The sequence below is a fragment of the Benincasa hispida genome, chromosome 8, assembly GCF_009727055.1.
Source record: "Benincasa hispida cultivar B227 chromosome 8, ASM972705v1, whole genome shotgun sequence".
In the NCBI taxonomy this organism is placed as follows: domain Eukaryota; kingdom Viridiplantae; phylum Streptophyta; class Magnoliopsida; order Cucurbitales; family Cucurbitaceae; genus Benincasa; species Benincasa hispida.
This window is the reverse complement of record NC_052356.1, coordinates 39,298,595-39,326,511: the sequence shown is the minus strand read 5'-3', so window position 1 is coordinate 39,326,511 and position 27,917 is coordinate 39,298,595. Positions and strand designations below refer to the sequence as shown.

Genomic DNA, 27,917 nt, shown 5'->3' with positions numbered 1-27,917 from the left:
ATTTTTACAAAGAATAAAAAATACAATTGTCCTCTTCACTTCTCTGAGTAACATATGATGGAACACCATATCAACGTCAACAAATCGCCCAAAAACTATTCTCTTGAACATGGCCAACTGTGTTGGCGTGAGCTTCTCTTTCACAATCTTGTTTGCATTGGCAATGTAGGCCAAGCTGGTTACTTGACCGGGAAATTTGTCACCTTCAGCTATTTTGAGACGTGTAACCATCTTAAATCACTCCTGCATTTATTAAAAAATTGAATCAGTAAACTCCTTCAAAAAAAGATATGTAAAAAAACATTATGTTTAAATCTCGCTAGAATGGATTTCGCTGGCATCGCTCTTGCTAGAATGGCTCTCGCTGGTATCGCTCTCTCTCACAATCTCGCTCTCTCCGGTGTTGCTCTCTCCGATGTCGCTCTCTCCAGTGTCGTTCTCCCTTATCTCTCTCACATTCTCTCTTTTTACTCGTCTTCAACCACATAACACATCGAAAACCAGAACAACAAACAAAAAAACCATAGGTTCACTTATCTCTCCGGTGTCGCTCTCTCCGGCGTCGCTCTACCGATTTCACTCTCACTTATCTCGCTCACAAATTATTTCTACTTGTCTTCAACCACAGAACACATCCAAAACAAAAAAAAAAAAAACAAAAAAAACCATATTGAAAGAAAGATTTACCGATAAGATTCGATTGAAAGCTGGAAGTAGAATCGTTTGCAAGCCGGAAATAGTTTTTTTTGCGTTTATGAGCAATACAGCCGTTAGCCTTAGAAAATTTGAATGAATAATAGTTTATTTTTGGTGGGTTTTCTCAGTAAAAAGGTAAGAAGACGAAGTAAGGACAAATTAAGTAATTTGGTAGGGCGATGACGTCAGCAGAGGGTCAATTGACATTATTTTTTAAAAAATGGTCATTTGACATTTTAGGCCCAATTTTTGGGTCATCCGTACAAATTTTCCTTTGAACTTTACACTGTGTCAAAAATGCCTCTAAAATTTCAAAAGTTTCAAAATCACTCTTAAACTTCAAAAAATAGTTCAAAAAATACCCTTGTTGTTAGTTTTGGAGGGAAACTGTTAAAGTTTTGTTTCAAAAATACCCCTGAACTGTAAAGCTCGAACCCTATATTCCCTACTTAAGTATAATAATTAGCATGTTAATTAAGTTTAAGAATAAGATATAAATATGTTTGTAGGAAAAAAGCTTGAAGAAGAAAATAAGTAAAAATGTTCTAAGTGTTGAACAAATGGCTCTCGGGTGCAAGACAAATGAAGCCTTTTGTATGGAAAATTTTGGCTAAGTTTGGAAGTCCAAAGTAGTCATGCGTTGAAGGTGTTGAAGTGTGCGGCAACCATGCTCCTAAGAAGTTAGTTGAGTGCTTGATGGGTATATTGCATGAAGGAAAATAACTAAGTGGTGGCTACATGAGGTGTCTTGCGTTGAGCAAAGGCATACGTTGGGTAAGACATGAGAGGTTAGATGGGCAAGGTTACGTGCACGAGAGCTTGAAGGCTTAAGGCATTGGGGCTTACGCGTATGCGCTGATGAGCGTGGGTGTAGGATGTGCAAGTAAAGTGCTGCCAAGTTGAGTTATGCGCCAAGGAAGGGCGTGCGGGCGTTGGCCTGATGTGCGGCATGGGCAAGTGAGCCTATGGTATGGCACTTAGGCTATGCGATGGCAAAGGCTGGTGGCTATGCGATGACATTGGCAAGGGAGCTATATGATGAGGTTTGAGCCATGCGTTGGTGAGTTATGCGCTATTCAAGTAAAGGCCACGGCAAAGGAAAAGCAGATGATGGCACTAAACCAAGCGATGGGTTGAGCTGCGTTGAGGCCATATGTGGGCAAAGGATCATGCGTTGATTGTGCCAAGCAAAAGTGAAGCCATAAGTTGATTAAATGGTGGTTAGTAGCTCAGTCACTAGTTATGATGGACCAGCTATCGAAATTTAAGGAATTAATCTCACTTAGTAGTTGATTTGGCATCCTAAGAATGCTTGAAGACATGTAGTGCTTAGTATAAAAGGGAAGCTTCAGTTCAAAAGCTCAGTTTTAGCATTTTACTCGTGAAAATGAGGTGATTTCAGAGCCATTCAAAATCCTGAGGAGTGTAGTTTAAGCTCAAGGACTGCTAGAAGGAAACTCTAAAGAATTCAGGTTGAAATCTAAAGAAGATTGCAAGAAGGTCAAGTTCTTGGATGAATTGGGCCAGTGATGAAGATTTGAAGTTTACAGACAAACCATAAGAAATTATGAGCTCAAATTTTAAGATAAGTAAGTTAAGATATTTTTAAACAAGTTTATAGAAGGAAATTTTCTAAGATAAAGTCTAAAAAATAAGTTATTCGAGCTCAAAGTGAAAACTGGGTTATGGTTGAACAAGCAAGTAGCTGCAACCGTTGAGCAAGCAGATTACTCAACCTAGGTAGGTTGCAGGCGCGCACGAGGGTCTGGCTGAGTGCAAGGCATGTGTTGAAGCTGTGTGCGAGGGACGCGTTGTGTTGCGCTGGCGCTAAATGGTTGCTAGGTTGTGCAAGTAGACACGCAGGCGTTGGGTTGTGCGGGTAGAAAGGTTGGGCGCAAGGGGCTGGCCGAGCGTTGGCGCACTGGATGAGTGCATAGGATATGTGATGGGCGCATGAAGTGCTATGCTGACTGCATGACTAAGGCTTAACTACTCAAGATTCTTCTAAGTGTTGGATGCATAAGAGGTTTGTGTTGGAAAGGAATTTGATGTTTAAAGCTAAATGTTAAGATAGTTTATGTGAGTTAGTCTCACAAAGAAGCCATAAGCGTTAGCTAAACATGTTTTTCATTTCCATAAGGTTAATGCCAATAGGAAGGGCTTATCAATTCTGGAGGAACGACTAAGGCTGTGAGTGACAAAGTTGATGTTTTTCAAATGTTTTAGCAACACATGTTTTACTTAAATGATTAGACTCATGCTTGCTTATGTTAAAAGAATGTTAAAATGATTTTCAAGCAAACTATATTTCATGAAGCCATTAACGCGTGCTAGTTTTAAAGAAATTTGTGAGCATGATTTAAGTATTTCAATGAGCATGGGTTAGAAGTGATGCTTATTAGCAAAAATGTTTAAGCATATGATTTATAATATGTGCTTTCAAAATATGATTTACTTCAAAAGTATGGGTTTATGATGAATGTTAGAACCCAATACTAAAGGACAATGTGAAGATATTTGGGCAGTAGTACCTAAGGTAAGACAATGCTTAGTTATAACCATGTCCACATAGGTAGAATTGACATTGAGGGATTGAGCAAAAGAGTTCTCTCTCAACTAACACTTCAACTAAGGACTGATGTAGAGGGATTGAGCAAAAAGGTTCTCTCTCAACTAAGGATTATGTTAGGCTACGTTTTAAGTTGTGCTATGTTTGAAAGTATTAATTACGAGTTTGCTTGGTGGTTTCAATTTTAGATCATGTTGTTTATGATTTATTAGTCACTCATTAGGCTAGTAGCTCACTCATTTTTAAATGTTTCCTTCCTCAAATAGTGGTCATCTCCCCAAAGTTTAACTGTGTTGTTGCTCTACCATTTAAGGACTCAATTGGAAGAGAAAGTTTAGGTGTTTGTTCTATAAATAGTTGTACACATGTGTCTTCATACTAGGGATTAGCTTTGAGTGTGGCCCACTGAACCATGTTCTGTACATACGTTATAAGTATGCTATGTGTGGAGCCTTGAAGTTGTTTAAACTTTTTAAGTTCCGCTAGCTCTTGAATATTATATATGTTACAAATCAGGGTTTCCTAAGTAGGTTATATACGTTAGTTAGGCGATGAGTGCCAGAAAAGGGTTGGTAACTGCTGCTTGTTATATTCTATTCTAGATGAAGAGGGCATTTATTTTTGTTGTTTAGAAAATTGGTGTAAGCTAGGAATTGGAAAATCAAGAGAAATATGAAAGTACACATATGAGTAAAATAAGGATATCTATATAATTTACTTTAAAATTTATTTTTTTCGAACTTAAGAAAACTTCAAAGAAAATTATCACTCGGAGCGTTTTTTAATTTTTAATGTCATTTTTGTCACAAGAAATTAATGGTTTCTGTTCAAATACCAATGGTGGATGTATTTTTGAACTTTTATTAAGTTAAGGTTATTTTTGAAATATTTTGAAAGTTCAGGGGTATTTTTTAAACAAAATTTTAACGATTTCCATCCAAAGCTAACAGTAAGGGTATTTTTGAACTCTTTCTGAAAGTTTAAGAGTATTTTTTAAACTTTGAAACTTCATGGACATTTTTGACACGAAGTGTAAAGTTCAAAAGCATTTTTTATAATTTAACCTACATATATTTGAGGGAGAGAGAGTTAGAACTTCTATATCAAGGGAGAGAGAGTTATAGCTAAGCTTTCTAACCGTTTAGAACATAAGAGAAATTGAAGTTTTCTCGATGTTTATATATGTTTCTAAAAGAACACTTGATAGCATAACATAGAAATTTAAAGGTGAAAGTAAAATTTTTCAAAAATAAAATGGTCATCAAACAAGTTTAAACTTTCAATTTTTATGTATACTAAATCGGTAAATTTTAGCTCAAGATTGAAAATTTAGGAATACAAAATATCTAACAAAACTAGCTCACTCACAGATTGCTTTTACTAATCTTTGTAAAGATTAGTTCTAATATTCTTACACAATAAGATAACCTCTTTGAAGAACAGAAGTCTCCATGCCCTTACAATCTTTTACAATCATTTGTGAAAATGAATTTATTTTTCTAAAAAGGAACTCAATAATATGGCCTATTTAAGTAAAACTTTGAAGGGTTGACTCACAATACAAAAACAAATTTAACCTCAACTATCACTTAGAATTTATATTCAGATTGCAAAATCTATAACAGAAATGAATAGAATGTATTAACATTATTGCTAACCATATTGCAGAGTTCATGGGGACAGCTAGAAAGCTAATGAAAGGACCCTTATGTTCCTTTCTCTATATTTCCATGAATACAAAGCAGAAAAATTCATCTGAGATACAAACACCTGAAAGGGAAAAAAAAATCAAATGCAAGGAAGAACAGTTCAAGCAGAATATAAGTATATTATGTCCTATTGTTAGCTATGTACATCCAAGAACAGTTCAAGCAGGTGCAATGGAAACCTTATCAATCTCGACTAAATACTCTAAAGTTGCAAATGGAGGAATTTGAACCCCAGTTCCTAAATCAGCACCCTTCTCTCCAAATCCCAAACTGGAAGGAATTACAACTCTCCTCTTACCACCTGATTTCATGGATCTCAACACATATTCCAAACCTTCACACATTCCTTTGCTGTAAGGTCTTGACCCCATCACCAGAGCCAGTGGCTTACTTTCCTTTTCATATGTATCTACAAATACTTCATCACTCCCCTGTACTTTTCCCTTGAGATCAATCACAACCAAGTCCCCGGACCTCGGTACTGCACCGCCGCCAACTCGCAGCTCGTAATACCTGTTTTGCATCAACAAAAGATCTTGTAGAACTTGAACATCAACATAGTGAGAAAAAGGCTAAGTTAATATGCTAGATATGCACCTTATGCCATTGGGTAGCACCACTTCCTCTTCCTTTTCAACGTATCTGCAGAATGCAATGCTTGGTTATGGAAGCATCTTGTTCATGGTAAAACAAGTCATATTTTTAAAAAATGGGTTCATGTTCTATTGTTCTTAATTCAATTTTTTTAATAAAAGCCACTCTGATGTTCAAAATTTCTGTTGGGAAATATAACAAACACCTAGGCAGCATGCTTTTATTCACAACAGTTCACAAAAGGAGGCCACTGGCTTCTGATGCTAATAAATTATTACGTGCTCAGAATGAGAATAGCATGAAAATCATTGAAAAGGGAATTGGATCGAGGACCTTGTATTTGCTTCTTCTTGAGAGACTTCGAGGCGGGTTTTGATCTGTTCGGAGACTACACCAACGGCGAGAAAAGCAACCCACGCAAGGCCAGCGCCGAGCCCGAATCGTCTTGTCAAAGTTGAAGCAATCCAATCCGTAGACTCGACATTGGTGGTAGGCCTCTGTTGCTCCACCTTTGATGGGGCTGGTTTTAGTTGCTCCGATGAAGAAGTGCTCAGAGATGGAGATGGGGACGGCGGAGTTTGCGGCGGTTGGGAAGGTGGAGTTGAAGGTGAAGGGGTTTGTGAGGAAGCTAAGTGATAAGTTCTGGTAAGTGGGTGAGAGAGAAATGCAGTTGATCCGAAAAGAGAAGCCATGATCACAAGCTACTAGCAGATAGAAAGAAGCTGCAGAAGCCAACAGCAAGTTACAATAACAATCATAATCGACAAACTAAGAATAATTGGATGATCGTCCTTGTCCCTACCTTATCCCTTTATTCTGATATCCATTTTTACTACTTCTCTCCCTTTCTTGTGGACTTACAGAAATCAGAGATGAAACAAAACAAATTTGTAAATTGTGAAGTTTTAGTCTGTAGATTTGTGGTTTATAAATATTACAACATGATGTAAAACGAATTTCTTAAGCAAAATGTATATAAAATGAATTCACACCGTTATCAAGTTTAACAAATTGGTACAACAAATGTGTGGATGGTAAAGATTTGAACCCCGACTTTAAGAAAAGTTGTATATGCCAAAGTGGAAATTTTAAATATATAAGCTGTTAACAAAATGCTTTGTTTCTCCATTCCCATTTATCATCTTCTGTTCAAACAATCCGCCTTCAACTGTAATAATGTACCCAACCCAGAAGTAAAGATATCAATTACAACATTTTCAACTTATCTTTTGATTCATTCTTTTTTTTACAACAAATACACACCCAAACAATGGGCATCTCTAATGACATTGAGAAACCAGAAAATTGGAAAAGAATTACAGTCTCAAATTGAGCAAAGCTTTTGCTCTTCATTCTCAAGAAATCTCTCTTTCTCAGGCTTGTTCAGTACAATCAATAACCTTGCTACCCTCCTTTAATGGCAACTAGACAAGGTTCTCAACTCGGTTGTGTCCGTATACTTGTTTCCCTAGCCTGATGGGTCTTCAGCAACTTGCGATATTCGAGCCCGGTCACGACCACTACCTGTAGGAACATTCGGTCTTGGTACTTGAGAACTCGACATTGGCTTCTGCAGCGGCTTTAGTGCAGCCATAATCTCGGCAAATGAAGGTCTTAATCTTGGATCTCTACAAATGAATCAGATATCAGGTACTCATGTGTTACTGCACTGTGAATGCATCTAGCTTATATTTTCACACAGAGTGCAAATTTAACCAAAAGAACACATAAAAAGGTAGGTTAACTTTGAGATTTCTGGTTCCTTTTTCTTTTTGTTTGATAAGATACCAAAAGTATAAGCAATCACATATGAACTTTATGTTCTGGGAGCTGTTAAGCTGTAACAATGGTTGATCCAAAATAATGTCTAATACCTCAGCAAACCCTTCCAAATGTGCCTCATCAGATCCTGATAGCACTAGAATGCAATAAACTAACAAGAACAAATGTGATCTCATGAGTAAAAGATTTCATTGAAGAGTCACAGATAGAGTTAACAGGATCTAGTCAGCTATACCATTAAGAAGCATGAAACTTAAGCTGATAAGATAACCAAGTATACATTCTCTCCAAACTAATTCCGATCCCTACAAAATACTGCTCCAACCGAAAACCTTCCTGCCACTCCAACTAACTACAATGGGTTGCACACTCCAAACACTTCTGTTAAAGGCTAAGCATTCCCCTTTTCACTCTCTCACAACAGACTTCAACTATTGGAGGCTTATCACTATCATGTTGGGGAAAAAATTGAAAGATGAGTTCTATGTTAATAGAAACCCTTTTGACATTCCAAATGAGCCAACCAAAGATAAACACTGAAGTACAACTCTCATAAAGTTGCAAAAAGAAATTGAATCAATCAAGCTATGTATGCAAAATTTATTGTTGCTGCAAAGTGGCGTCGGTTTCATAATGGTCGTATGCACCAGAGATTGAAATGACTAAAACAAACTTAATCTTACACCCATATGTGAAAGCTTAAAATTGGAATGAGATATAACAAGAGCCACTTTGTAGCAACATTTTAATACTTACGTTTGCCAGCATTTCCTAATAATGTCAGCAATGGCAGGATCCAAATTGTCTGGGATGTCAAGACGGCGATGCTGAAAGCCAACAGCTCCAACAACTTGCATTGGGTTCATTCCTCCCCATGGTTGTTGCATTGTAGACAGCTCCCATAGTATGACTCCATAACTATAAACGTCACACCTGTACATTATGTATAGCCAAAATGATTAAGAATAACCATCGAAGTAGATTTCTTTTCATGTGGAACAAATGTCATAATCTTTAATAGAAGCTCAAAAACGACATGAAAAAAATCTTACTTTTCATCTGAAGGTTCATTTCTCAGCACTTCTGGAGCCATCCACTCAGCCTGAAGAATGATAACATGAAAATTAGATCTTATTAAGACATCTCTTTCACATGGTTTTAAACTTGTAATCAGAATTCCCTAGAGTTCTTTTCCTTTATAAGAAACTTCAATGAGTATATCACGAAAGAAATTTGCAACTTGCAGGAGGAAAGATTCGTCCCATAGACCAACCAATGAAAGTAGGGAAAGGAAAAAAAGGGATTTCTAATTGATGTAAATAATAATGGAGAGTTTCAATTAAATTAAAGGTTAAACTACTTTAAATATATATATATATATATATAAAGATAGATAGATAGATAGATTTAGTATAACAATGGTCATTATTTCTGCATCAAATTAATATTTAGGTCGAAATATACTTATTCTTTTTAAAAGAAATGAATTCTATTAGAACTTTCAGGAAAATCGCCTCTTGAGCTTGAAAAATCCTTGCATATGAAAATGAGTCGTAAAACTTCTTCTAATTCACTAGTATCCAACAGCCGCTTGAAAAATACTTGCATATGAAAACCAGTCAATAAAACGTCTCCAAATTTATCAGTATCCAACAGCCAATAATGTACAATTCTCAACCAAAAAAGGATAATCCATGTGATTTTTCTTTAGATGGCGATCATTAAAGGAAGATCGAAAGTTTGCATTAAGAGGAATAACAAAGTAAACAAATTACTAAATTACTTACAGTTCCAGCTGTTGACCTTGAAGAAAGAAATGTGCTATGCTTCATTTTTGATAAACCAAAATCACATACCTGAACGACAAATAATATTGTTAACAGTGGACTGATTATACCAGAAGTTTTTATCTTCATAAAAATACGAGCAATGAAACAAGAGTGCCACCTTCACAACCCAATTTTTATCAACAAGTAGATTTGGGGACTTCAAATCACGATGTACAACAACAGGCGTGCAATTGTGCAAATAATTCATTCCCCGAGCCTGAAAATTATGTCAATCATTTGAATGAAAGATGACAATTAAACAAAGTCCCTGATTTATTTGGTCTCAGAATGAAACAGGAAATGACTATATAAACAAAGCCATACTGCATCAAGTGCCATCCTCAATCGCTTTCGTTCATCTAATTGATTGTTGGGACGGTGAATTAACCTGTACAAGCTACCTCTGCAGCCAAAATACCATTGGATACGTCAGATTCAGCAGGCCTCTAACCTTCACTCAACTAAGATGATATTTGGTTTTATATTTTAAAACCTGATAGTATAGTCATCTAAGCTTTAGAAAATAGTTCCAAATGGTCCTAGTCTCTTTACAGCATTATTAGTTAGTTAAATAGAAATATAATGTGGTAGTTTCATATGATGGGGAGATGACATACCTGGGAAGAAATTCTGTAACAATTGAAAGGTGGGGAGCACGTGTCACAGCTCCCATGAAGAGAACAACATTTGGATGCCGAAGCCTTTTCATAATTCGAACCTTTCAGTAAAAATCACAGCATAAGATACTGAAAATTATAACGATTCCGAACTATTTAATAATAATAATTACAAAGAAGGCAGGCCTGAAAACTTGATGAAAACAAAGTGGAACAAAACAGACCACTTGCGGATCTTGATCATTGAAAACTGAAAAGGAAACTTAGGAGATGTAATGATTACGGATGACCAAATACCATGAGGATGCCCTTTGATAAGAAACCAGTAACCATCAGAATCTTAAAGCAATGAGGCCACCATGTCTAATTGAAATCGATCAACGCTTTTGGAATTTAAAATGATAAAGGAATCTTCCTCCACCAGTAAAGACAATACCCCCTAATTCATTCTCTATTCTCTCCCCTCCTTTCCTCTTAATCCTTGACGGAAATCACATTGGGATGATCAACCTGGCCTATCAGCACTCAAAGTCAGTCCTTTCCTGATTACTAGTCACCATCAACCAACATTATGCAAGCGATCATCCAATCTTTCCTCCAGAAGACCATCTTTTAACTGAAAGAAGCTGAGTCATCCATCTACTCATATCACAGCAAACCATTCAACCCAACCAGCAGCAAGGAAAAGTTACTGGAGTTGTAGGGATTGATGTAGCAGTGAATACTCTAAATGGGTGGAAACACAAACATATTGTTTAAATTTGCAAATTGTTCAATTAAAGCCACGTGCAACTCAATGCAGGGAACTAAAATGTTGAAATTCAACAAGGCTAAATAAGCTTGGTTCTAAAAGTCCCAACTCAACCAGCACATTTGCAAGTTTGCTATTGTTTATTCTTGTTGCCAAAGACTCTCCTAGATGATGGACTCTCTCTTCAATGGACTCTGACCCAGCCCTAACTTTTCGACCTAGCCCTAACCATCCTCATCGCCAGTCACACTCTTCATCGTTTTGTGAGCTAGCTCTATTCGCCGACTTCAATCGTGTTAAATTTGTGTATTATTGAATAAAATCAGAGTAATTCAGAGTACATAACCAATCTTCTACGAGGTAAATAAATAGACATCAATAAACCAATAAAGGAAAATACATAAATGGAAAATACCAAAAGGGAAATAATAATGAAAAATAAAATAATTAAGAATAAACCCTAATTTCTTTTTAACACCCTCCCTCAAACTCAAGGTGGTAGATTGGCGAACAACTTGAGTTTGCAAAGATAACTTTCGAAACAAATCAGGAAATCTGGGAAGGAAATAGAAACCCACGAAGAACGAAAACACAAAGTAGGCTGGAAACATAGACCCACAAAAAACGGAAACAAAGATCTTCATAGAGAGATTGATAACAAAACCTAAAAAGAACTTCTGGGTTGAAAACAAAGATCCCCATAGAGCAATCTACAACAAAACCCTCGAACAACTTATTTGAAAACAGAACATAAATCCACAAATGCAGATCTGAAAAGATGAACCAAAGCAATCAAACAAACTAACTGAACTAAACCAAACTAGGCTGAACCAATTTCATTTGAACCAAGCGTCTAAAAGTAATCAGACTGAGTAACTGAATCGGACCAGACCGAGTTGGATGAACCAAACAAAACCATGAGTGAACCAAACTGGAAATAGTGAACCAAACTAATTAAATTGAACCAAACCGGTCGACTGAAATTAAACCAGCCTTACTGGCTGAACCAAAGAGGATTTTTTGTTGAAACCCTCAAACCACGATGGAATCAATTAGTTCACGATGGACAGACAACGTGAAACTGAAAGATTTTAAAGATTGGATGAAACCCACGGCGAGCAATGCGAACCTGAGGTGGAAGAGCGGATCTGCTGTCAGATCTGTAGCAGGGGTGATCAGCGGGCGGTGGTTGGCGCACGGATCTGAGTGGAGCAGAGCTGTGACAAGATGGATTTGCGGCACGGAAGATACCCACGAACAAATACAATCTGATACACAAACAAGGTTGGATGGTCTTTCGGGAAATGGTAAATGATTTCCTCCCAACTATTGAGAACGAGTTGCTTTTGGAGTTTGAATCTCTTCATTAATCAAAAGTGTCAGAAATTCTCAAGATAAGGTTTCTTCTTTCTGGGTGAAGAAAGACAATGATGTTGTTGATCTGAATTTTCAGTCACTTTTTGCAGATTCTAGATTCTTAGCTCATGATTCTTGGAAGGATATTCAAATCTCCTTAGAAGCCTATTTTCAATCCAAGATTTTACACAATCCATTCAAGCCTCAAAGAAGATTGTCGAAAAACAGCTTGTAACCCTAGGGGTATTTTAGTAATTATATGTACCCTAGGGCTTCCCACTAGTCTATTTATTTGGCATATTCTCTTGTACTTTGTGCATCCGAATTAATAATAAAAATCAGTCTCTATCGTGGTTTTTCTCCCTGTACTAGGGTTTCCACGTAACTGTATTGTTATTCTCTTCCCTACTCTTTTATTTTTAACATGGTATCAGAGCGAGGCGATGAAACCCTAGCCGCAATTGGTGAGTCCCTGTCGACGACCAATTCCGAGATGGCTGTCACAATTAAGGAAGCTGTCCAACAGTACCTAGAGGCTGCCTTACCGCGTCTTCTTCAACAAATGAGCACTGGACCGACAGCCCAATCCATCGACGGACAGATCGGGTCGCGCCTAGCCATGGAGGATCGCACCCAGCCCAGAACCATCGACAGCACTCCGATTGCGCATGGAAAGAAACCTATCGACGGTGGCATCCAGACCCACTTCAGATCTGTCGAAATCCCGAGTGCCGATGACCATCGGAGTCCGATCGAAGCCCCTACCATTCTTTCCGATCAAGGGCAGCGGACTGATCCGTCGGGTGCAAACAAAAATCGACGTCCATTCAAAGCCCAGCCAGCCACACAGCAGACCCATTTCGCGGTGAACTCTCGGGTGCTCAGCTACTCGATGGATCCATCGGGTGCTCGGGCGCAGCAGACCAATCGTGGCTTCGGGTTTGACCAGCAGTCGCCGGTGGATCAACCTGCCAAGTCCAACTGCAGTGGCGTGGGTCCCGTTCTTTTTCCGGCAAGTTCTCCGACAGCCGCAAGTAAGGTTTTTCCTGGAGAGATTCAGAAAAGATTTGTTTTTCTTCAGCAAAACTCGCGAATTTTGGTACGATTCTTGGCACGAACTCACCAAGTGCTCAACCAAAGCCATCCAATCTTCAGTTGTACTCTGAAAACCGGTAAATTCTTTCCCTATTTTACCCACTACAAATATCCTGCCTGGGTTTCCCTCAGCAGACAATACGACCAGCCTGAGTACGATTGGAATCAGTACCATCGCCCAGTCAAGCAATATACAGTCTTTTTGTCTTATTAGTGTTAATGGTAAAAAACCTTGGATTGTTGACTCAAGGGCGACAGATCATCTTACTGGTACCTCTGATCAATTTCTTTCATATTATCCAAGTGCTGATAACGAACGAATTAGGATTGCAGATGGGTCATTCGCACCTGTTGCAGGAAAAGGGCATTTATCTCCGTTTAAGGGTTTGGTTTTGCGGGATGTTTTATATGTTCCTAAAATTTCATATAATTTGTTACCCATCAATAAGATTACAAGAGATATGAATTGTCAGGCAGTATTTTCACCCAACTCTGTTTTATTTCAGGATCTAAGCTCGGGGATGACGATTGGCACTGCCCGGCACGATAGGGGACTCTACTTCCTGACTGATGATACTTCCTCTAGGAATGATTATAGGACTAGCCTTGTCTCCTTAAATTTTTCTAACTCTGAGAATGATTTTCTATTATGGCATTACTGCTTAGGACATCCAAACTTTCAATACATGAAATACTTATTTCCGCATTTATTTCACAATATTAATATGTCTTCTTTAAAATGTGAAGTGTGTATTCGTGCCAAACAGAGTCGTGTCTCCTTCCACTCCCAGCCCTAAAAACCATCCAAACCCTTCACCTTAGTCCACAGTGATGTTTGGGATCCCTCACCAACCACGACCTCCACAAGGAAACATTGGTTTGTCACTTTATAGATGACCACACTCGACTTACTTGGGTTTTTTTTCTTCTCACTGATAAGTCCGAGGTGTTATCTGTATTCCAGTAATTTTATGCCACTATGGAAACCCAATTTAATGTCAGGATTGGTATTTTGAGAAGTGACGATGGGCGGGAATTCTTTAACACTTCCTTCCAGGAGTTCCTTGCATCCAAAGGGATTATCCACCAGAGTTCGTGTGCCTACACTCCCCAGCAAAATGGGGTAGCAGAAAAGAAAAAATCGTCATTTGGTGGAAGTTGCCAGGTCCTTAATGCTATCCATATCACTCCCGTCTTACCTATAGGGTGATGTCAATCCTTACTGCTACTCACTTAATCAACCGAATGCCTTCCCGAGTCCTTAATTTTCAAAACCCATTAGACCTGTTTGAAAGAGTCCTATCCTACTACTCGTTTAGTCTCCGATGTACCACTTCAAGTTTTTGGCTATGTTGCCTTTGTTCACTCCCATGGTCCAAACCGCCACGAAATTTACCCCCGTACTCAAAAATGCGTCTTTGTTTGGTATCCACTCCATCAGCATGGGTATAAATGTTACAACCATCCTCGTCGGCAAATATTTTGTTTCCATGGATATCACCTTCCTTGAGGATCGGCCCTTCTTCCCTGTTAGCCATCTTCAAGGGAGACCTCTAGTGAAGAGATTAACTGGCCCACATATACAGTTCCCTTGGAGTCATCTCCTATTCCCGAACATGTCGGTCCTATCCTCCCTACCAATCAAGTCTTATGGATAACATACTATAGGAAGAATCTCAGGAAGGAAGCAGCGTCACCTGTTGCATCTCCGGCTCCGGTCCATGAGTCAAACCCAACATCAGGTATGTGTATTCCTGAAAGTAATGAGATTGATACTTGTACTGAGACTAACAAGTGCAGAGAGGAAAAAAGAGGAAAAGGTGTTGACAGCACCACTATAGCAGATGGGAAGATGATAGTGAATGACGATTCAGACACGGCTCTAGAAAATGTGAGTGATACTAGAGATAATGGTGAAAAAGTAGTGATTTCTGAAGATGAAACCCAGGCAGAGGAGACTAGTGATCACAGTGGAAATTTTGACAGTCTGAAGGAGTATGATGCTTCTCTTGATCTTCCAATAGCCCTGAGGAAAGGTATTCGGTCATGTACAAGGTACCCTATGCATAGTTACATAACATACAGTAACCTGTCATCTGAATTTAGAGCCTTTACCACTAGTTTAGATACAGGGGTGATATTGAGTAACATACAGGAAGCAATGGGAACTGAAGTTTGGAAGGCTACTGTTATGGAGGAGATGAGGGCTCTGGAGAAAAATGGAACGTGGGACCAGGTGATCCTACCTAAAGGGAACAAGACAGTTGGATGCAAATGGATTTTCACTATAAAGTACAAATCAAATGGAACTGTTGATCGGTACAAGGCCAGGTTAGTTGCCAAAGGGTTTACTCAAACCTTTAGGGTAGATTACTCCGAGACATTCTCTCCCGTAGCTAAACTCAATACTATCCGAGTATTGCTATCAGTTGCAGTTAACAGAGATTGGCCTCTGCATCAATTGGATGTAAAGAATGTCTTTCTCCATGGAGAACTTGAGGAGGAAGTCTACATGAATCCTCCTCCCGGATTTGAAGATCAATTCAAACAGCGAATCTACCAGCTGAGAAAGTCGCTATATGGGTTGAAATAGTCTCTGAGAGCCTGGTTTGACAGATTTGACACCTTTGTCAAAGGACAAGGGTATACCCAAGGGCACTCAGATCACACAATTTTTACAAAGAAGTCAACTTCAAGATAGGTAGCAGTTCTCATTGTGTACGTTGACGATATTGTGCTCTCCGGTGATGATGATGATGAAATTGTGAAACTCAAACCAAAGATGGCCAAAGAATTTGAAATTAAAGACCTTGGGAAGTTAAGATACTTTCTCGGAATAGAAGTAGCCCAGTCAAGGGATGGAATTTCAGTGTCCCAACGAAAATACACGGTTGATCTCCTAACGGAAACAGGAATGATTGGGTGCAAACCTACTGACACACTGGTTGAATATAATTCAAAGCTTAGCAATACTAGTAACAGTGTCCCCGTCAATAAAGAAAGGTATCAGCGGTTAGTTGGGAAATTGATATACTTATCTCATACGAGACCCGATATTTCATATGCAGNGATATTTCATATGCAGTGAGTACCGTCAGTCAATTTATGCAGGCCCCTTGTGAGGAACACATGACAGCTGTTGAACGCATCCTACGGTATCTGAAAAGTACACTAGGTAAGGGGTTAATGTTCAAGAGGTCTGATAAACGTTGCATTCAAGCCTACACTGATTCTGATTGGGCAGGGCCTGTTGTTGATAGAAAATCAACATCTGGGTATTGCACATTTGTTTGGGGTAATCTGGTGACCTGGAGGAGCAAGAAACAAGGAGTTGTAGCCAGAAGTAGTGCGGAAGCTGAGTATCAGACCATGAGTTTAAGGATATGTGAAGAAATCTGGTTGATGAAAGTGTTGTCAGATCTTCATCAAGACAATGGGCTCCCAATGAAACTGTTCTGTGATAATAAGGCAGCAATAAGTATTGCAAATAATCATGTTCAGCATGACAGAACAAAACACGTTGAGATCGACCGACACTTCATCAAAGAGAGACTTGACAACGGAAGTATATGCATTCCTTATGTTCCCTTAAATCAGCAAATTGCAGATGTGCTCACAAAAGGGTTACTGAGACAAAGCTTTGATTACTGTATCAGCAAGTTGGGCCTTATTGATATTTACGCTCCAACTTGAGGGGAGTGTTGAAAAACAGCTTGTAACCCTAGGGGTATTTTAGTAATTATATGTATCCTAGGGCTTCCCACTAGTCTATTTATTTGGCCTATTGTCTTGTACTTTGTGTATCAAAATTAATAATAAAAATCAGTCTCTATCGTGGTTTTTCTCCCTGTACTAGGGTTTCCACGTAACTGTGTTGTTATTCTCTTCCCTACTCTTTTATTTTTAACAATGATAAAGCATTATTGAAACTGAATGATGAATTTTTCAATTTGGGTTTCGATATTAAGTGGAGGCAAGTTGGGAATTTTCATCGGAAAATTGAAAATTGGTCTTAAGAAGAGCATTCTCATCCGAAGCAAATTAAACATGGTGGATGGATTTCTTTGAAGAAGCTTCCTTTGTCATACTGGAAAAGATCATGCTTTGAAGCAATTGACCAACATTTTGGAGGCTTGGTTCGCATTCCTGCCAATACACTCAATTTTTTTCCAGCTGAAGTTGAGATTTTTTATGCAAAATTTGGAAAGTTTTCACTTCGCTTGATATACCTTCATTAGATCCCCCAAATATCAAGGTGATTTATCTACTTTTCATTTTTCAAATCCTGTGGATTTAAAAAGGATAAATCAAATCATGATAGATGAAGGATTCGATTTGCTATATGATAATCATTTTAAAGATGATGCCTGTTTATCTCCTAATTCTGCAATTCAGCACAATGATCCATTGATAAATCTTGAAGATGTGAATTTTTTACAACCTATTTAATTGAATTTCAATGATTCAATTGCTACTATTAATGAGTATGTTGCATTCAACGAGGTTGTTGATAATTTGTCAGCCAAGTAGCTGTTGTCAGATGAGCAGTCTCAATCTATAATTCTAGATATCCCTCGAGCTCCCATGGATTTTCGTAAGGTGGAACCATATCCTCTTATTTGTTCACATAAGACAATTCCATCTTCAGTTCACAAAACCTCAAATTTTAATGCTGATGTTTTGGAAGAATCTTGTGTAAGATTGATGATGTCTTCAAATCAGAAAATATTGCCATAAAACAATGAGTCACAGCACTAGGCACTTTGTTCCTCTCAGTCCTTTAGTTAGTCAGTTATTTCTCCTTCCAGATCTAACATTAACTTAATTAAAGATGTTATTAACTCATCTCCTATGGAATCTATTCCTTCTACATGTATTCATGCTTTTGATTCCGAAAGAGATTTTAAAACTAGTATGAATAGTGTGGAGCCTGAAGCGTTTTTGGAAGAAAGAGTGTTTGAAGATTATTATCTCGTGGACTCATTTGTTGATCTTCTGATGATTTATTAAGGATGATATCCAAGATAATGTGTAAGTGGCTTCTCAACCATTATCGTCAGTTATTAAACCTTCCTTAGGTTCTTCAAAGTTTTTATCTTTAATTAAGGCTTATGGAATACAACTCAAAGAAATTCACCCTTTATCACCTATCGTAAAGATCTAAGGAGTAGGGGCAGTTTGATCATCAATCACATTAGAGATTGTAGGAGCACTCATAATCAGCTACAAAGCATTTGCCAGCATAAACATGCAAGGTGCCCATGAAACTGAATTAACTCTACTGGATCATTAGAGGACATCAGTTGCAAATGTCCTAAGTAAGAGTTTCACGAGGTAGTACCTCACTTTTGAATTCTTCAAGAGATTCGCCAGAAATGTCCTGGTCTAGAAACCTCTTCACAGCTACCTCCTACACAAACAGATGGTGGTTATAAGGTCTACACCCTTAGGACATGATAATAATTAACAAAAAACGGAATACATTAGCAGACTCCTCCAAACAGATGAGATCAATAATGTTTAATTTAGACTAAACAAATAGGGGAAAGATGGTGAATGCAGACATTATCATCAACCAGGTTGAATTTCACAGTATGTATAAAAGAACTCACAGTTCCATGCCAATCTCCACGATAGACCTCCCCATATGATCCTGCAGCACAAAGAACACACATATGAATCTAAATTTTACTTGTAGCTGTAAAAAACCTGGATTAAGTTTGTACGTGATCAAATTTTAGTAAAGTCTTTTCTTTTTTATGAGAAACGTTAAATTTTAAAAAAGTTCAATAGAGCATCACAATGCATGGATTAGCAGTAAGTACCAAGTCCAATACGCTCTCCCAAGGAAATTTCTTCCCATGGGATCTCGCATTCTGCAACGTCATCAAGGGTAATGTCGGATTTTGTGCTTTCGTTACCAGCCGATCTATCTGATATTCGTTCACCCTCTGAATTTTCTCCACAAGCATCATGCTCCCTATCTCCACTTCCACGCAGCTCATAAAGAGAAGCATCAGCCTCCACCTGCTCATATTGCTTGTTGACTGCTGCAGTTGTTGCAACCACTGCAGCAGCGGTGGCAGTGGCAGCAGCTGCTACAGGAATTTCAAGATTTGCATCGTTACTCTTTGCTGCAGCTACCACCATTGATGATGCAACAACAGCTGCGGCAGCTGCTGCTGCTGCGGCAACGGGTACATTTCTCCCATACTTCACTGGAGTTACCTCGAATGGTAAGGCTATAGGTTGTCCGGCTGCTTCTCTTGAATCAAGGTTGAATTCCAGAGGTTTAAGGTGCAGTTGTTGGCCATGGGTAGGGCTGGCTCTAGAATGCGGTCTAGGCTGAGGCAAGGGAGGCAAAAAGTTAGCTGGACGAGGATCATTCTTATTCACACTTTCACAAAGACCAGGCACCTTTCTACTTTGATCCTTGTCTTCAGTTGGTGACTTAGACTCAACAATAACATCTATTTGGTCAGGGTATGCCTCAGTAAACAAGTTTGGAGGAGCAACTACACCACTTTCAAGCAACACGTCATGAAGCTTCTGAGCCAACCGTGGATTCTCTTTGGCAGCATCAATCATGTATTGTGAAACATCCTTTACTTTCATTCTACGCACTGCAGGTGAACTAACACCCTCAGTCCAAGAAGGTGATCTAATGTGCATGCCAGGATAGTTTGGTTTGCTAGAAAAATCACGTGATGGCCCCTTGTCGATATTGGGAGAATCGAATTCCTTTGTGGCACTGAGATTCCGGGACTTCGGTTTCCTATCTGATATCCCAAAATCTGAATTTCCTTCTAATGAACTGCCAACCCCACTGCTTGAGGATGCTGCCTGAGAGGAATCAACATCTCTAGAAAGTGGACTGGCCGAAAAAGGGGATTCATCATACTCTACATGCGATCCAGCAACATCAGCTGGAATAAGTGCACCAGGATCTGCCATTAAATCCACAATGTACTCCCTGGAACTCAAAGGATCAAAATTTCAATACACGATCTTTGACTTTGCATTCCCAAATAAATAAGACAATTATTTGAATTCTTCAATCTCTGTTTTCAATATGATTCCCACCTCAATAACTAGAGAAATCAAGCAATTAATTAACAATGATTTAAATGCACAGGCATATACCTCTGCTAGATGTGTGCATTTGGTTATTAATTCCACTAGTCAAATGATATGGCTCGTGCAATAGTACAACCTCATGAGAATGAGAGACAAAAAGGAAAACATGTTTTTGAATGATGACACACAATAATTTAAAATAAAGTTTTTCGAGAAGACCAATGCTCACAGACACTTTTGCAAAAGGCAACGTATAATAGCAGCTACCTTCCATCATCAATTTTTACGAAGTTCATCGCCACCTCATCGGAACCTGTGTACTGTGGTCCTTTCACCAACCTACAAGGAATACCCGCGCCATCTGCCAAAAACTAGATAAACATATAAATACAAGTCAGCAAAAGCAATCCCCAAGGGTAAGACAGATCTTCAATAGCAAAAGTTCAAAACAATCCGATTGGCACATGAAAGGGAAAAGTACAAGAAAAGGAGGCAGATCAATACTATTAACCAGACATTTGATGCACAAATGATAATAATAAATAAAAAATAAGGGGTATGTACCTTGAATAACAATGCACGATGACGGGCCAACCCTACAGTAAGGGAGCCAAGAGGCAAAACCATACTGCCAAGGGTTGCTTTCAAGCTGTAACTAAGATTTCTCCATTTTCTCAACATCTTTTCAGGATCACCCACTGGTCCCCCCATATGATCTGAAACTAAAACAGCAAGCTTCCGCACCAAATAACTATTTACAGAAATTGGAGATTCCGACCCCATCTTGATAGCCATCTCCAATGCCGTCTGTTCAAGTTTCAATAAGTTAGCATCAGCAGCTTTATTTATCAGAACTGCTTCCCAAGTGACACTGTCAGACATTGGTGCTCCTTGCAGATCAACTAGGGAAGGCATTCTTTCTGAAGTGGACTCGGTGAAGATTCCATATAGGTCATAGAAGCCATCCAAGATCTTGTCATCATAGCTAAGAGAATTGTAATTCTGTGAAGCACGCATAAATCTACGATATGAGATGGGTTAGAAAGGAATAAATGTAAAACAAAGAAGAGACGCACAATAAATGTATGTTATTAAGTACAACATCAAACACCAACAATTATAGTTTTTGCTACAACCAAAAGGAGGTAGGAAAAAATAACGAAATGTGCCAAAATAAATTTACATTTGAAAGAGACAAATAAGGTGAAAATGACTGACCATATTATATTTAAAAGATAAACAATAATAATAAAAAAGTCATCAAAGGTTAAAACAATTAGATGATACAATTTTGAAGAGAACAAGGGGGAGAATTTGACCCCTACAAGCACTAACTCACTAAGGTTTGAGAGAATCAGAATAAACAACCTCAAACGAAATTGTGATTTTATTTTTTATTCCATCTAGTTAATGTTGTTCATTAGACACTTGATTAGCCTATCTTTGGCTGTCTACCTTTTGTTTGTCACTTCTAAATTATGTATAGGGGAAAAATACCTTTTTGGTCCCTACGTTTTGGGTTTAATTTCCATTTAGCCCCTAAGTTTCAAAATGTTACATATTTAGTCCTTAAGTTTTGAGTTTTGTTTTAATTTAGTCCTAGGTTTCATAATACTACAATTTTACCTTTGACATTTGAATTTTGCTTCAATTTGGTCCCTATGTCTCGAGGTTTACACTTTTAACCTCAATTTTTTATTAAATACTCACTTTCCGTCTTTTGGAGTTAATTGATGTTAATAAATTCAAATTGTTAAAAGAATTATAATTAATTAAGTTGTACTATTTTTATCACTTTTAAAATTAAATTTAAAACTTCACTTCCAATTATTTTTAGGGAGATTTCCAAAAATAGAAAAATAAGGAAAACTATTTACACAAAATAGTAATATTTTAATATTTTTTTATAGAGGTTGACAAAGGCTAATACAAGTCTATCAGTATCTAGCAGTGATAAAAATTAATAGAAGTCCATCACTGATAGATGCTGATAGAAGTCTATCAATGTCTATCGGAGTTTCTTTTTACTATTTCTATAAATAGTTTGACATTTTTTCTATCTATGAAAATTTATCTTATTTTTAATTGATCAATAGAAATTGACGTCAATGATTGAAAGTAAGTATTTAATGAAAAATTGAGATTAAAAATGTAAAATCTTGAAATTCATTGACCAAATTGAAATAAAATTTAAATCTCAAGGGTAAAATTGTAACATTTTGAAACTTAGGAGCTAAATTGAAACAAAACTCAAAGATTAAGGACTAAATGTGTAACATTTTAAAACCTAGGGACCAAATAGAAACTAGAGCCAAAACCTATGGACCAAAAAGGTATTATTCCCTATGTATAGTTCAAAGTTGTTACTAACTGACTTGGCTCAAATATTTCATCTAAAACAATCTATCTTCCAACTCAATCCCCTTCTTTATAGGTAATGTTGAAATCTCCCAGCTTATAAGGTGATTGATTTTCCCTTGTTTTTTAACATCCCAAAGGAAATCCCTCATTTTTCTTCTACAGTGAGAGCCCTTTTCTTCAGATGAAACATAGGCATGTAGTAGATCAAGCTCCCTAATAGAAAATGATTTCTCCACATATCTAATCCTCTCGAGATTCTTGTTTCAGTTGATCTCCAGATGGCAACATTTCTAGAATACACCCGATGACATCTTCATTGAGAGATAATTATAATACGCGGATATGCCCCAATAAAGCTGCAAAAGACCTGATAGTCCATTTCAAAGTTAATTTCACATACGAATAACTTCTACTAATTAATGTTAACCCTCAGGCCAACTCAAACACGTCTAGCACATTTAACATGTTCTTCATTGCTTAGGTCATTGTCAAAAGATAGGATCAACTGGATCTTTTCCCTTCAAATCTAGAAATTGTTCAACAATCGTCTATGCCCCTTGATTAATCATGTTACAAACTGCATTTCCTGCTAAAACAAGTAGGAAAGAAGATGATGAATCTCCTTGAGGCCACCACTTAATAAGTATCCATTTAAACCCTTCACATTCAAACCCTTTTCCTTTCTGTAAAAACTCCCAATCCACCATATCATAAGCCTTTTCAAGAGTTATCTTGAATAGCCAGCCACATTTTTTAAGTATTCTTTTTCCCACAATTTCATGAGCAACAACACTGAATCCACCAACTATTATCCTCCAATCAATGTGTTTCATGCAGAAGAGGCCATGGAAGTAATGACCGTCTTCAACCTTTCCACCAAAACAAACCTGATACAATGGAAGTTGTTGAGTCGAATTGCTTTTTCCTTCTTTTATATATAACATACGAAGGATTTTTTTTATTTTCTCTCTTTCAAGATGACCTTAATATCCTATTGGGAAATAATCCAGAATTTATGAGGAGCCCTCCAGTAAAACCATCCAACCTAGGTGCTTTTGAACTTCCTTTTTCATTTACTGTTGCAGCCACCTTCATTCTCATCAAAGGGTCAAACACGGATCAACAAAGATCAACTCCCACTCTGTCCCTTCCAGATACATATCTCCATCCAGTTTTTTTACTGTACAGTTTGACAAAAAGAATTCAATACCTCCAGAATTTGTACCATAAAGCCACAAATTCTGCCTCAATGATGTAGTTTATCTTCTTTTTAGCTTCCAAAAAAAAAAAAAAAAAATACAAATACTGAATTTCCACCCCTTCCTTGAGCCAAGTTAATTGTTATCTGCACTTCCTCACCTTTTTCAAAGTGATCTCCAATTACTCTTTTTAAGCATATCCTCTATTTTCTATCTTCTACTGACAATGGCCAATGTCCTTTGATGCATCAAAAGTCTAGCATAACATTCAACCCTATCCCTGATTTCTTGGACACTGCCAAAGATCGTTGCACTCTACAGTTTGAATCCACAGTTTGAATTCAAATTCAGAACTCTTCTGGTTGTTCTTCAATAGTTATACTTACACAACTTTATCTCTCAACACTTCCTCCCAAACCAATAAAGGAAACATGACCATCCTATGTAAAGATATATTAGTACAAGTGGTACTCAATAAAAAACGTTATTAAAAAAAATATCAGGGTGTAAATAGAATAAAACATGTGAAGTGTGAGCTGTCAAGTACTTGCTAACATAGTACGATGTTTTGCCTTGGCAATCAGTGTCCACTAAATTCTATGTGGCAAGTAAGTTTTTTCTTTCAGGTGAAAAACAGAATTCATGGAGCAAATGAAATTACATGAAGAGAAGAAAGAACTCTCACAAAATTTAATCAAATTACAGGGGAAAAAAGCTCTCCCAATTAATGATCATAGGATGGGGTCAAAAGCAAAGATAAATAAATTTTTAAAAAATAATAATAAGGAAATTACTTCAACATGATGACATTGTACGTGAATATAGTACAATATCAAGGTTATTCTAAAGAAATATAGATCGAAACAGCAAAGGAAAAAGAAGGAATAAAACTTCATGTATAGCAACAGATACGGGTCAAAGGAAAGACGGTATTTACACATACAACCACAGGATAACTTTAATGATCATTTGCTTTTAATGTCAACCACAATGTTCCTCTGATATACAGAGCATTCGTGCATCTTGGACGAATCAAACAAACAAACAATTTGTTAAATCACCGATTAATCCAAACGTTTAAGTTGATAGGTGAAGGTATATTTAGTATTATATCAACACTTTAACACTCCCTTTCACTTGTGGGCTTGAAAATTTGTAGAAGACCCAGCAAGTGGAAATCAATATTAATTGGGGAGGAAATAGCATTGCAGGAGTTTGAATATAAGACCTCATGCTCTGATACCATATTAAATCACCAATTGAACAAAAAACTTAAGCTGATGGGTGAAGGTAAATTTAATATTGTATCGACACTTTAACATAATTATTATGAATGAACGGATAATATAACTTTAACCATATAAAATACAGGAAGTTTTAACTGAACAGCTTGAGGACAATTGCAGACAACAGCCACATGGATGAAGATGAAACATCCATCACATTCCATCCAATGGTTCTAAGCAGCCAGATTTCCAATCTTCTAAGCCATTAATTTTGAGCATCCCAATTAGCAACCATAAAACTTATATTTAATATGGTTTTATGGCAGAGCGAGAATTATAAAATTCACGTCAATCATAGAAATTGGACCAATGCATTAGTAATATGATATTTATGTAATAAGTATTATCACACAAGAACAGAATGTAAGAGTCAACCACATTAAATTAGCTCGTGAGCAGAGCAGACTTACCCAATATCTGAAGGCAATAACTTCAGCTGGAGTGTTATCAGGATCACATGACCCCAAACTAATCTGCTTCACAGCCTCAATCTGAGCTGCCTCAGGATCTTCTCTGGCACTCATTTCCAAAGCAAGCTGTATCTGATACTCTTCCTCTATATCAGGATCCCTCGAGTTACTCGACCCTGAATCATGCCTAGATGTATCCATTGCAGCATCTCTGCTAGATACTGAATCTGATGGCTCCATTAACTCGCCTGCAGTAGGATTCGAAGATGATGGAGGACTGGGGCTACGCCTATTTGTAACAGAGTTCAACCAACCGGATATCCCTGAGAAGGGTTTGTGCTCCGAATTGAAATGGGTCGTCCGGGAGCGAGATGGCAGCTTATCAGACGATGAAACCTCCATTAATTTACTGCTCCTCGATGAAGTAGACCCTTCAGCTGTATCGTCCGACTGACCACTGGACATGATGTGGAACTTCTTAAGGAGGTTCTTCATATTAGCTTCACCAAGTCAAAGAGTCGAACGCTAAAGTAAAAATCCGGCCATAAGCCTCTCCATTGTCTTAAAATTAGCATCAAACTTCAATCCCTGGGTCACCACTAAAAGTCGTTGAAAGTTCAAATCATTAACGAAAACCCCCCTTTTGCGTAAAACCCAGAGTTAAACCATCACGTCAAACCCAGAAGCCATAAACAATTTCAAACGCTTCTATGTCAAGAACCAAGAATTATCGACTAACCCAGATGCTTATATTGAACGACAACTCCTTGCTTTTGATTATTAACAAACAAGAACACTCCAAACTTGAATTGAAAACAGAAAACAGATGCTAAATCTCAAAGAACATACACATAAACACCAGCAGCGATAACGAAATCGAAGTCTTCAATTGTATTACCACTTGATAACGCAATCGGAATGTGAGTAACGAATGAAAACCCAGAAAGATAGATCTTAATTCAGACTCAAAAGGGTGTGTAGTTCATTGAAAAGTGGGAAGAAAGGTTGAATAAAGGGGCAGGTGAACGCAGGCTAAGACACCGGAAGCAAGCAAGTGGGTTAGAGTAGGACCTTTTAAGAGTGACCCACTTGAGTTTGAGCGAAGGGGAAGGATTTCGCGGTCCCAGAGGGAGGAAAAAAAAGGCTCTCAACTGTTGGGAAACACAACCCAATTGAAGGGAAAAAAGAAAAAGTTCGTGGCACCCAGCAAAATCCCTTCGACTATATCTTTCTATCTCTTCTTGGAATCCAAAATTCCAAGTGTGACGGTCTGAGTTGGAAAATTATGGTGGACTGCACATAAATGGAATATAAAAATGAACAAGTTGGAGAACAAGTCTGCTGAATTCTACTTTTTACTATTTCAAGCAAAAGGGATATCATCCCTTCAAATTTTTCTTTCAACCTTCTATGATCAAAACTGTTTTAACAGGCAACTCTAAAATCAGTTTCACACCATGGAATGATCAAAAAGAAAGCCACTGGCTGTACCTACCAGGCTTAGCCAACACCAAAAACTTTTATCCATTTTCCTTATTTAAACTGTGATTTGACCTTTATTCTCTTTTGCCAAATTCATTCTACTCATTGACCCTTTGTGCCAGGATTTACAAACAGATATTTACAAGTCGGATATCTAATTGTTGGGTCTCAAAAAAGGTTAGATTTTTTTGGTAAATGGTAAGGAAATTTCCTATCTTTTATCATCAAAAGGCTCCTTAATTAATTTTATGCACGTGGATGAAATTGGGTAGTGTAACTAATGAGCTCAAAATAGAATATTTTGGTGCCAAAAACAATTTACTGACTCCTCTTTGTGCCATGATTAAGAAACAAATCTTACTAGTTGAGTTTCATGTTTTAAAAGCCATAAAAAGTTGGGTTTCAATTCCATGTGAATATTTAATTGTGGGTCTCAATAAAGTTTTTTATGTATATAATTTATGCTAAAAAAAAGTGAAATCAGGTCTTCATCTCCCAATAGGGAAGAAAACTCTCCAAACTAGTCATTTATTTGAAAAATACTTCTACTATTTTAAAAGTTATATTATTTCTCTTCATCTTCTGTAAACGTCTCAAAAGTACATTTAAAATAAAAATCCATTAAAATGTTGAATAGAAATTATGACTAAAATGCTAAAATAAACATAGTTCAACCTATATAGTATTCGTACTATCGACCTCGAAGTTAGAAATTTGATTCCCCTACCCCACATATTATGAAGAAAATAAATGATAATTAAAACGATGTGACGATGACTCAAAATGAAAATTAGAATTTGCATCCAACATTCTAAAGGATTTCAATTTCAAGCCTAAGTTCGAAATATTTATAAAAGGTCAAGAATAATATTAAAACTTAAAAAAAAAAATATCAAAGTTTTTAGATTTTTTTTTTTTCAAAAATTTACTTAAAAAAATGTCTTTGTTTGTTTTGCACATGTATGAATTTGGATACCAAGATTTAAAATGTCGTCGATGTCCATAAAAGTAACAAGGTCTTGATTTTATGAAAAGGTCGATAGAAGTATCAGTAAAATGTAAATATTTTTAAAAATTTAAAAATAAAAATTGTAAATAAATATT

At 37.3% G+C, this 27,917-nt stretch overlaps 2 protein-coding genes across 3 annotated transcripts; both read right to left on the bottom strand.

Annotated features, from left to right (window-relative positions):
* Positions 1 to 4,953: 4,953 nt before the first annotated feature.
* On the bottom strand, positions 4,954 to 6,324 carry LOC120082895 (peptidyl-prolyl cis-trans isomerase FKBP17-2, chloroplastic). Its single transcript, XM_039038291.1, has 3 exons — positions 5,902 to 6,324; positions 5,572 to 5,616; positions 4,954 to 5,487 (listed from the first exon to the last, which is right to left on the bottom strand). Exons 1-3 carry the CDS (start codon positions 6,258 to 6,260, stop codon positions 5,133 to 5,135), a joined length of 759 nt encoding a protein of 252 aa, XP_038894219.1. The 5' UTR covers positions 6,261 to 6,324; the 3' UTR covers positions 4,954 to 5,132.
* A 330-nt stretch (positions 6,325 to 6,654) lies between these two features.
* Positions 6,655 to 26,704, bottom strand: LOC120082894 (probable serine/threonine-protein kinase SIS8). Of its 2 annotated transcripts, none has more exons than XM_039038289.1 (13): positions 25,332 to 26,704; positions 20,640 to 21,077; positions 20,343 to 20,446; positions 18,824 to 19,971; positions 18,611 to 18,651; positions 18,340 to 18,408; positions 9,797 to 9,897; positions 9,504 to 9,582; positions 9,298 to 9,396; positions 9,138 to 9,206; positions 8,403 to 8,452; positions 8,107 to 8,283; positions 6,655 to 7,196 (listed from the first exon to the last, which is right to left on the bottom strand). In XM_039038289.1, exons 1-13 carry the CDS (start codon positions 25,824 to 25,826, stop codon positions 7,037 to 7,039), a joined length of 3,030 nt encoding a protein of 1,009 aa, XP_038894217.1. In that variant the 5' UTR covers positions 25,827 to 26,704; the 3' UTR covers positions 6,655 to 7,036. The 2 variants fall into 2 exon arrangements, with proteins under 2 accessions (XP_038894217.1, XP_038894218.1); XM_039038290.1 differs by having other exon boundaries at positions 20,640 to 21,096; positions 25,332 to 25,470.
* Positions 26,705 to 27,917: the final 1,213 nt, after the last annotated feature.